The sequence below is a fragment of the Syzygium oleosum genome, unplaced genomic scaffold, assembly GCF_021117445.2.
Source record: "Syzygium oleosum isolate NSW1041296 unplaced genomic scaffold, Sole_v2.1 Sole_v2.52, whole genome shotgun sequence".
In the NCBI taxonomy this organism is placed as follows: Eukaryota; Viridiplantae; Streptophyta; class Magnoliopsida; order Myrtales; family Myrtaceae; genus Syzygium; species Syzygium oleosum.
Window position 1 is genome coordinate 1268852 of NW_026607536.1, and position 12443 is coordinate 1281294.

A 12443-nucleotide genomic window follows, 5' to 3' on the forward strand; every position below is an offset into this window, starting at 1 on the left:
TCGAAGTACAATCTTGATGATAGTAAGTGCTCTGATGATCTTCGGGACGAAAAGATTGATGCAATTGATAATATAGTTGGGGTTCGCCCCAACTTTTTATGTGGAGCTGCTAATGAAACAAGAGATCATCTCCTGACTGAGTGTTACTGTTCCAGTGGTATTTGGCAATCTATTTTACAGCCGTGCTACATTCAAATCTTAGCTAACTCCATTGGAGTACTTGCAATGCATTGTATTGCCGGAAATGGCGATGAAAGTAACAAAAAAAATTAAAAATTAAACAGCACACAAAAACATCAACTCTCATTATACAGCATACTCTGGAGAACATTTAAATGAAACGAGTGCACTCGAATATACGATCCAAATTCCAGACACTCTGGTCTCTATGCAATGAGGAAGGGCAAGACGGTGAGCATGAAGGACTCGTAAGTGAATGTTGCTGAACCAGAAAGCATGGTGTCTCTCTCCTTGAATTTCTCGGTTAATCCCTAAGACATATAGATCAAAGGAAGACGTCAATATACTAGTTGTATATAACTTAGTAATATCATTTCGGTACTGGTGTATACCCCATCCACCGAAGTCAATTGGGAAAAAACAATCAAACTATTTATGGATCATCTATGTTGAGATGCATGTGTGAGTCGGGTTAAAAAAAGTCACACATTGGTGAATTGCCGTGGTATTGAGCAGTTAATAAATTATAGTTTGTTTATAACTCATTAGCTTAAACTTTTGAACAAAAGTATGTCTAACTAAATATGTTAACAGGCTTGGACTTGTCTCCCACTTGGTGATCTCCCCACCTAAAGGTATCAAGCTTCTCCTGCGCCGTCCCAACAAATAGTAACAAAGCTGATTGTTAATTGGTTGTTTTGACTCAACAAGGAATCCCATGGATGTTCACGGTTGCCGGGTGCAGTTTGCCACTACGGTTCGGTCCAGGAGGAGGTGAAAGGCGTGTTTTTACTAATTGGCGAATGATTGGAGATTCGGGTTGAGACGTGTTAATGCAAAAGCAGACCGAACGTTGAGCTCATACATAAGGGGGAGACAGCTGAAATTCAAATTTGAGTTATGTAAAAATAAAAAAAGCCTCACATCGGTGAATTGATGTGGTTTAGGAGGGAAAATTACCAAAAAAGTCCTAAACCTTTTTGCAATTGTGCCAATTCAGTTCATCCGGCCACTTTTGTCCGGTCGGCACCGCAATATTTTAATAATTTTTTTTTATTTTTTTCGAATTATTTTATTTTTTCTTTCTTTCTTTTTTTTTTCCCTATCTTCTTCCCCGGTCGCCGATGCGGCGACCGGCGAGAGGCTGAGGCCGGCGAGTTCCCAGCTTGCCGGCCATGGGCGAGGCTGGCCCTCGCTGGCACCAAAGAGGCCTTGCCAGATCTGGGCGAGTTCGACCTCGCCCGGCTACGGCGAGGCCGCCCAGATCTGGCGAGACCTCGCCATCGCCGGGCGAGGTCGAGCCTTGCCATGGCCAGGCGAGGTCGAGCTCGCCCGACGACGGCGTGGTCTTGCCCGATCTGGGCGGCCTCGCCATGAACGGGCGAGATCAAGCTCGCCCGACGACGGCGAGGCCGCCCAGATCTGGCAAGACCTCGCCGTCGCCGAGCGAGCTCAACCTCGCCTGGCCATGGCAAGGCTCGACCTCGCCCGGCCATGGCAAGGCTCGACCTCGCCCGACGATGGCGAGGTCTCGCCAGATCTGGGCGGCCTCGCCGTCACCGAGCGAGGTCGACCTCACCATGATCGGGCGAGGTCAAGCCCACCCGGCAACGGTGAGGCCGCCCAGATCTGGCGAGGCCTCGCTCGGCGACAGCGAGGCTCGCCCTCGCCGGCCTCAGCCTGTCACGCCCCGTACCCCATGAAGCGATAACATCCCTACCTTGGTCGATTATGGTGCAACGCTCCCAGGAAGCGTCGCCGACCCAACGCCCAAACAGAGAGTAAAGCACAAGCGGAAATAATAAATAATAAACCCTGACAGTATATACATGAGCCAAGGATAACCAAACAAGTAACCAACAACGAAGAAAACATACTTGCACTTTACATTGCTATTGAAAACTTCTTTACAAACATCCATACACAACCATGAAAAGATACAAGTCCATACCTATACGATCAGCATGCCACGAGGTCAAAAAGGGAAGTGGCTAGGGAGGTCAGACTAACTCAAAGAGAGGGCTACAGCCAAAAAGTTGCCAGTCCTCACTGCTAATTATGGCTCAAGATAAACCTAGGGTTCCCACTCAGGGTCGGAAGATCCAGTAGTGTCATCCGACGGCTCCTCGAAAGGATTCTCTGAAGACTCGGACGGTTCAGAATCCATATCTTCGGCTTGAGCTCGCTCATCTTCAGAGTCCTACTCCAACTCTGGATCTAGGTAGAGATCGTCGTCCACTCCCAGCTCTTCGTCAGATCCTACCTCAGCGACTTCTCCGTCCTCGCTTGAGTCTTGATCCATCGGCTCGGGTTCCGGCTCCTCTTCCATCGGTTCGGGGTCCTCATACCACATCGCGGGTATCGGATTTTCATTGACCGGCTCGTCTATGATCTGGGGATCCACAATCTCACCATCAGCCATTTGTGGATCCATCAATCCATCTTGATCAACCGGCACATCAAAAGTCCTAAGGGGTTGCCCGAGGTTTCCATCTGCATCTCTCAAGCACCAAGCTACATATTCCTGAGTCTGATGAAAATACTCTCCCACGTTTACAAACACCATGGATCGGTATCTGACATACGATTCCCCATTTCCTGCGGGGTATGTACTTGTATACTGATATATCTGTATAGGTATTCCAAAAAGCGATGGATTCGGCATTCTTATGGCTGGGGGTCTGAAAAGGTGGGTTATTACAACCATGAGACGAATCTCAATGAGTATAACCCCTAAACCTAGGCTAGGCTAACATGCAATCTCCTGACAGTCAAAACAACATAATACGCAAACAATAACCTGGGCCCTCGGGCCCAGATAGAACATAGGAATTTCCCTGCAGGTTAGGCAGTTCATTAAATGTCCTCAAGATACGTGTGCGAATACAATGATCATACGTGCGCCACACACATGCTCATGCTCACAGCGTTCATCTCGCATGCCGGGTCACGCATTCTATGCATGTGATGTCAATGTTATGCCATGCTCCCGTTTCAATTCACACTGCACACTGTCTCAATTATTAATATTTATTACGACTCGAGTCAACACAATTCCCGGCCCGGTGTGTCTAGCCTGCTTCAAAGTGCATGAGGCGCAACACCGATCTGGCCCAGTGTCTCTTGCCTGCTTCAAAGTGCATGAGGCGCAACACTAATCTCCTCATGAACCAGAGCCCGCGTAAAACGCATCAGGATGGTCGTCTTCCGGACGAACCGGGCATCGTCCTGCTTCAAAGTGCATGAGGACGGCACACCCCGCGTAACACGCATCAGGGCAAAATGTGATCACACATACACACATCCAGTTATTATCTGAACCCCGCGTAACACGCATCAGGGTATTTTAGGTGATCACATGCTCATGACAGGCACACAGTCTCACACAATTTCCTCACAAGCCTCATTCTCGGCATTCATAACGCGTGCCATGAAATGCAACATGAGCATCCACATAACATAAGCACAGGCACACAATTCAATCAAAGTTAATCCACAGTGCCTAATTCACAAGCCACGTGCTTACTTGGCCTATTAATACCATGTGGCCCAAATTTACAATATGTAATTCTATAATCCACTCAAGCCATCAAATGGCCGATCACACTCCGCACGAGTCGGCCACACGAGCACACGACATGGCATTATTCAATTCCCCAATAAATGGGCACAATAATCAACAAGTCAGTTAGCCCCGGGCATACCCGGCAGTCCAGTCACCTAATCCTCAACTAATCCATGCTCGCCCAATAAATCACCAATATTATTCTAGTAATATACCTCATCAAATGGTACTCTAATTTTTTTCCAATATACACCGACAATACTCAACCCAGTCTAGAAAATGCACTATCAGTCCTAATCCGGGTTTAGGAAATACACTCACTTAATCCAACTCACGACGACGAGGAACGGCTGCCGATCACTAGTGAACAGTGGAACCGGCAGCGGCGTTCCCGGCGGCAACGTACGGACGGCGGTGTACGGACCGTACGGACACTGTACAGACGAGATGAACAGTGACGTACGGACGTCGGAAACGTCATAGTGGCAACAGCTCGGCCGATCGGGCTCCGGCGCGGCGGCGGTGAGGCTCCGGCGCGGCGGCGGTGCTATCCCAGGAAGAAAAAGGGAAAGAAAGAGAGAGAGGGAGAGAGAGAAAGGGGTCGGGTGAGGCTAAGGCTGAGGCTAGGGATTGAGGTGGTCGACGGCGAGGCACGGTGGCCGGCGGCGGCGCTCCGGCGGCCGGCCGAGAGAGAACAAAAGAGGGAGAGAGATTTCGGGAGGAGAGAGAGAGAGTTCTGGCCAGATGGGGGTGAGAGGAGAGAGAAACAGGTTTAAATTGGTCAAATAATAGGGGCTAGGGGTGCCAAGTGTCGCCAATCCGCGAAAATGACCAAAACACCCATAATCTAACGGCCTTAATTTAACCCTATCCAAATAATTGAGGGCGAAAAGGTAATTGGGCCAATAATTGAGCTGATAAACCCTCCATAATTATCCCAAATAATTTCTCAAAAATTCGGACCCGAAACGGCCCAGGGGCAAAACGGTCATTTTTCCGGTCCCGGGGCGAAATTCCAATTTTTGGCTATATCAATCCTAAATGAGTGTGGCCAACATAATATGGCGTCGGAATCGCGAAAATAGCTTCTTAAGCTCTTGAAAATCGACTGCAAATTCCTGGGGATAAAATAATATTATTTTTCACTTCCGAGCCAAAATTCCAATTTTTGACCGAAACCAATCTAAATGCGCGTGGCCACCCTAAAATGATATCGGCCGCGAAAAGTAACCTCAGACGGCCTCAGAATCAACGTCGGGGTCCCGAGGGGCAAAATCGTAATTTTTGACTTCCGGGTAGAAATTCCATTTTTCGACCGTACTATCCCCAAACGTGCGTGGTCAGCATAATATGATGTCAGAATCGTGAAAATAGCTGTACAAGTCCTCGAAGATCGACACCGAAGTCCGGGTCCAATTTCGTGACCAAAACTCGCTAAATTTTCAATTTCAGGGTCTCTCACTAACGGGCGGCTGTTTAGAGGTTACGCGTATCGACCTAGGGTTATCCGAGTCATAACGGTCCGATCATTGAGAGAATGAGAAATTATCACTAGTCCCGGAAGTCACGATCGTCCGGTTTAAGTTCAAGACTGATTGGCCACGTGCACTCTCGGTTATGCAGAATCACCTGCGATCCGATTGTACATCGTTGGCCTTGGCCAAACCAAATCTGTCACCTTTCCTAAGATCGATCCACATTGGTTCATAATATTCTCCCATCATTTCTCGTGATCGGTGTCCGCTTCGCGATTAGGTCCTTGGTCCACGTATCGTTTCCTAATTAGCCATACCCTATTGGTTAGTATCCCGAGAATGATCAGCTCTGGGCGAGACTTACTAAAATGAAATGCAAAATAATGTCAATTTTATTGATCCCGGAATTACATCGAAATTCGGGCTGTTACACAACCTCTCGCCGGTCGCCGCACCGGCGACCGGGGAAGAAGATAGGGAAAAAAAAGAAAGAAAAAAAATAAAAATAATTCGAAAAAAAAATCATTAAAATATTGCCACGCCGGCAGGCGAGCGTCCACGTCAGCGTCGCCCGGCCAAAAGTGGCCAGATGGACTGAATTGGCACAATTGGAAAAGGTTTAGGACTGAATTGGCTAAAAAAAAAGGTTTAAGATTGAATTGGCACAATTGCAAAAGGTTTAGGACTTTTTTGGTAATTTTCCCTGATATAGGAGGTTAATACGTGACATTCCGAATTTCGGCCCATTTTTGGGATTTATAAAACGTGTAATTCGTCATTGTGCTTATAGTAAAATCTCGCCCGAGAACTGATCTCTCTCGGTTGTTATTTTTAAATTAGAGATTTCGCTAGAATCGCACTCGATCGAATTTGGCCGTTATTTAGAGCCCAAACTTTGGTGCCGAATTTCTCGGAGTTCCGGGATGAATTTAATTTGACGGTGTCGATATTATTGTGACCAGCCTCGAGATTGCCAGGAATAGTGGAAAAGTGAAATTTTGGACCGGGTGCTGATTTGGAGTAGTAGACCTCCTTCTTAGTGTATTTTATTTAGTGTGGGTGTCCGGCTTTTGTCCTAGTTATTATTGAGATTTTTCGTGGACCGTTAGATCATTTCCGGATTTGAAATCGGACCATTCGATGGCGCTCGAGTACCTTTGACTTTTGGCTCTCTCTCTCTCCTCTGCGCCCATCACCTCCCCCCTGCCCGCGCGTCCCCTCCCCCTCTCCCCCATGCACGTCCCTTTCCTCCTTCTCTCTCTCCTCCTTTCCCTTCCTCTTCTCTTCTTCTTCTTCCTTCTCCTTCGCCGCACCATCGTTTCTGGTTTTGCTCGTGCGTCTGCTTCTGCTCGCCCCAGCCGACGCCGACCGAGCTCGCCTCTAGCCCCGTCGCCGCCGTCGCCCCGACCGAGCCTTGCCGCCGTCCGTCGCCGGGACGCCCGTCGCCGGCCTGCCCGCGAGGCGCGCGTGCAGCAGCTCGTCGCTGCGACCGCCGCGACCCGGCACCGCCCGCCGGCCTGTCCTCCGTTGCCCGGCCACCAGTGGCGCCGCCGTGTCGCCTCCGACCGCCAAGAGACCAGTCCCTCTCCCTGTTTCTCTCCTCCCCGGCCTCTCCCCTGTTTCGGCTCCGCCTCGTCCAGCCGCCGCGTCCGACGAGTCCCGGCCGCCGTCCAGTCGTCCAGTCAGCTCCCCAGCACCGCCCCGACGACTTAGCTCCGCCGTCACCGTCGCCCAACGTCCCTGTTGCCGTCGCGACTCCCCTCCAGCTCCCCCTTCGCTTTCCCGCCTCTCGCCGTCGCTCCAGCCGGCCAGCCCGACGCCACCCGACCACGCCAGCAGTCGCCGCCGTCGTCCTGGTCGTGGTCGCCGCGCCCCAGCCGTCGCCGTCGTCGCCCCGGGCCAGCTGCTCAGGCCGTGGCCGGGCCCGTCACCCGCACGACCAGGCCACTCGCCCGCTACTCGGCCCTTGGCCCGTCCCGTTCGGCCGCTCGCCCGTGCACCCGGCGCCCCGCTCGACCGGCCCGGCGCCTCGCCCGACGCCCAGGCGCGTTGCCCGTTCAGCCGGCCCGTCGCCAAGGCACGTCGCCCGTCCAGCTCGCCCGTGCGCCCCAGGCACGTCGCTCGGCCACCGCGCCCGTGCGCCAGGCGCACCGTTCGGCCACCGTGCCCGTGTTGGCCGGTCAGCGCGCCCGTTTGGCCCGCGCCCGTGCCTAGCCCAGCACTGTTCACCCGGGCCATTTTAGGCCCGAGCCGATTTTCTCCGGGCCAAAACCAAGTAAGTGACTTCCTAAACCCTACCTAGTACTTTGGGTATTTTATAGACTTGTTTAGAGTTCAAAACGGTTAGGACGCGGTTTAAGTTAATCATATTATTATATAATTGTGTTAGTAGGATTGGATGAGATTATATGCATGATTTGGATGTTCATACGTGGCCGATTAAATGTCGAGTTTGTGGGTTGGTGTGGCGTGTCATGAATTAAATTGAGTTGTGAATGTGGATCGCTTGGTGCAATTGGCGTGAAATTGATTGAATTGAATGACGTGTGTATGCCTGTCGATTATAAGCTCGGATTGATCGGAGGGCTACGGACTTGGGACGTGTTGACGGCGGTCCGTGTGAAGGCATGAATGGCCGGTGTGCCAAATGGATGCGGGCTTGAGACGTGTTGACGGTGGCCCATTAAAGGTGTGTTGGACCGGGACGTGTTTACGTCGGTCATTAGAATTGAGCCCGGATTGATCGGAGGGCTACGGACTTGGGACGTGTTGACGGCGGTCCGTGTGAAAGCATGAATAGCCGGTGTGTTAAATGGGCCTGAGGCGCAGTGGCGCGGGCAGTGAAAATAGACCTGAGGCGCAGTGGCGCGGGTCGTGAGAAAGAATTTCGGCCATGCATGCGATTTGAGTGTGATTGAATTGACTGGTTGAGCGTGTGATTGAATTGGCTGGTTGGATATGTGGTTGAGTTAATTGCATTGATTGAGTGCAAGTGTGGTTGGTGTTTGAGCGATTGTGATATGTTATTGAATTATTATTATTGTATTATCACGTTGTGACTGACGTGTAGAGTTGGCATGGGCTTGATGGCGAGGTAAGTACAATGATGCGAATTTTATATGTTATGGGGTAGATTGCATGTACGACTTGTCTGGGTACACATTGGCCTATGTGGGGTATAGGGGGTTGCTTATTGAGACTCGTTCTCGCGGTTATTATATAACCATTTCAGATTCGCGACCATGAGTGATTGGAGACGCTGCAAGGGTGTCTCGGAGATCGAGGATGGGTCAAGTACCCGGTATTTTGAGTTCCTTTTTTGTAGAGGAGATAAGCTTGTCAACCACCGCCCTCTTTTGAAAATTGTGATTTTAAATTGGTAGCCTGGGTTATCGTTTTGTAATAGTGACTGCTTTATGATGTTATGCAATTATTGTTTCGTGCTATCCTTTTGTCATCATGTTAGTTGTCTAGGTTGTTTTATTTCGCTTCCGCTTGCGTAGTTCGTTTGGGTCGGCGGTGTGTCCTGGGACGTCGCGTTAAATACGACCGTTGAAGGGGTGTCGCGAGCCCGTTGGGGTTCGGGGCGTGACATAATATATCATAATTAACCTATAACTCATTGACTTAAGCTTTTGAGCGAAGGCGAATCCAACTGGATATGTTAACAGGCTCAAATTTTAGCTTTATCTTAGCAATCTCCCTTGGTTAAGTACCAAACTTTTGTGGTGCTCCCAATAAATGGTACCAAAGTCAATGGTTGATTGATGGCCACTCTCAATGTGTATTGGTATTTGGTGAATATCTCAAGAAAGGAATCACGTGACCAACGTGGTTAGGATAGTCTTCATAGTTCGGTTTGGCAAAAGAGACTTGAGGTGAAGGTGGGCGTTGTGGTGCAGCAACACGGTACAATTGCGGCCTTCATGATTTGGTCCGGAGAAAGTGACTTGTGATGACGATAGGCGTTGATTATTCAAGTTGAGACATCTTGTGCAGTAGGATACCTTAACTAAGGGGAAGCATACTTAACATTGAGCTCAAAAGTGAGGGAGAGATTGTTGATATATCATAGTTGGCCCATTGCTCATTGACTTAAGCCTTTGAGTGAATGTGGGTCCAACCGGATATGTTGACGAGCACAGACTAGAGCTCCGTCTTTGTGATCACCCCAAGTGACGATATTAGACTTCTGTTGGCGCTCCCGACAGTTCACGTGTTGAATATAGCCAAAAAAATTAAAGAAACTAATTATGTACCAAACTTTACGAATTTTTAAATTTTCTATGACCTAAGGCCGCTGCCAAAGCGACGCCATATGTTGGGAATATGATGATGCCGCGCAGTGCCCATGATTACTCTTTACAATCAATCATGCATTTTTATGGTATAAATGGGATAATCAATAACTAGTTCTTAGATAACAATTTTAGCTATGCAAATTGTAAAGGTTTCCTCAACTCTGAGGCATCATATTAGATAGCTAGTTAGAACAGTTTCCAAACTAAAATAGAGAGGTTTGACCCTTGGAAGTAATCAGTGAATGAAGACTACTTTGCCAATAATAAATAATGTTAATAAGCTAGGAAATTACCTTGACAATGAGGCAGCACCTGCACGAGATAAAACCATGGAAGAGAAAGAAAATGTTTAATAATTCTGAAAGTACTATGTGGAAATGGCACATATACATTTAAAAAAGATATGTAAGAGGGAGCATACTCGATGAAGTTATCATATTCGATTGCCCGGCTTCCATCTCCATATTTGTCATACTTAGTGACCAGCATGTCAACCACCACTGGTGGCACCACAAACCCCATGCTCAAGAGCGCGTCTCTCAGCTCTGGCCCATCAATTTTCCCACTCCTGTCTCTGTCAAATCTTTCAAATGTGCCCTGAATAATTTTCCCTTGATTAGAAATTACGGATGAGTGGATCTGATCAAAGACTATGAGAAAAAATTAGGGCTCTTACCCTCCATATTTGAAGACAGTGAAAGAGTCCTGTGAATTCCCTTGGCCCTGCAAAATATCAAGCATTTCAAAGTAAATTTGAGTCATACTTGTCGCCCTCTAGAGAATGAGAAATAACATAAGAATTTTGCACGGAGCTAATTGCTCTTTGATCATTGTGGGAAATTAGATACAAAAATAGGGTTTTCCCAAGTTGGAGAGAGAGAGGGAGGGAGGGAGGGAGGGAGGGAGGTCAAGCAATCTTTCTGGTGTTTGTGAAAGTGAAGAGTCCCATGAGAAGGCGAACTGTGCGGAGGCTGACGCTTTGGTTGTAAGAAGAAAGAACTCTCTGCAACTCTCTATCGTCAACCAGGCCACTTCCATCTTGGTCCGCCATTTGGAAGCAGGCGACCACGTTCGGATCGGTGCCCGGCGGAAAGGAGGACGGTGCCAGCACTGCGTATGGGTTCCCATACGGCTGAGCTGGAGGTGGGTACCTCCCACCAGCTCCATATGGCCCCCCGTAGCCATATCCAGCCATTGTCTTACACACACACACGAAAGAACAGAAAGAGAATATTCAAATGAGCAGAGCAAGAAGAAGAAGAAGAAAGAAAGAAAGAAGTAGTAGTGTGTGATTGTCTTTGAGCAGGCTCTATCTAGGGGTGAGGAATGGAAATTATTTAGGTTCGTTCTTGAAACTTTGGATCACCATTTGGTGGAATGACAAAACTGCCACTGATTTTTCTAATGCTCGGTCGAGCATAAAACCCTAGCACTAAATCTGCCCCCCGACGGCTCAGACTTTGGTGCCTCTTCCTTGTAAGCTGTTGGCGATTTGCACGAGATGGAACCTTCGAAGTTTGGTAAACGAAGACAAAATTAATCATTCTTTTAATACAACTTCCTCAATTTTCAGTATGATAATTCAAAAAGATCGTTAAGCGAATGCTGATTCAACTGCAACGATGACTATCACAAAACTTAAATAAGAAGGAAAGTACTATTTTCATTCTAATGCATAGCGAAGAATTTTTTTTTAAATGTTTTAGCTAACAGATTATTCATCTTCAAGGAAAATCCTATGGACTGGTGACTGGTGCTTTGCTGAGATCAAGTTTTGTTTGAGCCTAATTAGACTCTACTAATGACAGATGGAGATCCTACAAGACCTAAACCTTTTCTGCTCGCTATTTATTATGTACTTAATGTCAAAGACCACTTCATACACTTGACTTCCAGATTTCAGGACAATGCCTGTGATATGACAATTTTAACTACCCATAAAGCTGGCCACGCTTCTCTGGACCACTTCTGTATTTTTGTTTTGTCAATGATCGTGTTATCTTCTTGGATGGAAAACCTGAAGGAGTTAGAGATATCTCGTTTCTTTTTGAGGAGTTTTATCACATGTCTAGCCTTAAGCTCAATCCCGTGAAGACTGAGATTTATAGAGCAGGAATATTTGGTGACCATCTTCAAGCTATTGTTATGAGAGCAGGCGATCAAACAATAAAGTAAACATAACAAGAAAATAAATCGGGATTTACATGGTTCGATCGGTATAACCTACGTTTACGGGGAGAGCAACAAAAAATTTCACTATAAATTAAGTAAGACGATAGATATTACAATTGCACTTGAGTCACTTGAACACTCTCAATGTTTCACAGCTCTCAATTACACTTAATAACTTACACAGTATTTAGCCTCACAATTCTTCACAAAAAATCTCTTAATCTCATGAAGAAATTCAAAATTTTACTTACAATATTTAATTGGCTTCAACCCTAAAAGTTCTCAGGTGTAATTCACAAAGAAGCCTCTTTGATACTCTTCACAAGAAGTCACTGTTCTTATATATATAGACACACACACAATAATTGAGTTCAAAATAGAAAACTTACTTGAATTAGGAAAGTTTCCTCTTCATGCTCAAACTTGAGGCATATTTTCAATGGCTATCTTGGATATTTCTGGATTTAAGCATAGCCAACTTCCTGTTAGGGTGCGTATGGTAACGTTTCTATTTCTGGGAACAATTTCTTTTCAGAAATAGTTTTTTCTATTTCTATTTCCTGGAAGAGTTTCTGAGCAAAATAATGCGTTTGGTAACTGAACAAAATTTCTATTTCTAGAACAGAAATGTGTTTGGTAACTGCACAAAATTTCTATTCCTAGAATAGAAAAAGAACAGAAATGCGTTTGGTAACTGCACAAAATTTCTATTTCCAATTTTTTGCATTCAAATCTATATCTTTTATTTAA

General features: G+C 47.1%; 1 protein-coding gene across 1 annotated transcript; it reads right to left on the reverse strand.

Moving 5' to 3' along the window:
* Positions 1-386: 386 nt before the first annotated feature.
* LOC115679607 (calcium-binding protein CBP-like) lies at positions 387-10716 on the reverse strand. Its single transcript, XM_056307275.1, has 5 exons — positions 10436-10716; positions 10198-10246; positions 9943-10118; positions 9815-9833; positions 387-491 (listed from the first exon to the last, which is right to left on the reverse strand). Exons 1-5 carry the CDS (start codon positions 10714-10716, stop codon positions 387-389), a joined length of 630 nt encoding a protein of 209 aa, XP_056163250.1.
* Positions 10717-12443: the final 1727 nt, after the last annotated feature.

Bases quoted from the DNA above. Each gene is read 5' to 3' on its own strand.
- LOC115679607 (XM_056307275.1), bottom strand. From the start codon at position 10,716: ATGGCTGGATATGGCTACGGGGGGCCATATGGAGCTGGTGGGAGGTAC. The intron at 10,247-10,435 runs TGCTTGACCTCC...TTGATATTTTGC, and splicing joins TTCACAAACACCAGAAAGAT to AGGGCCAAGGGAATTCACAG. The intron at 10,119-10,197 runs GTAAGAGCCCTA...AAAATTATTCAG, and splicing joins ACTGTCTTCAAATATGGAGG to GGCACATTTGAAAGATTTGA.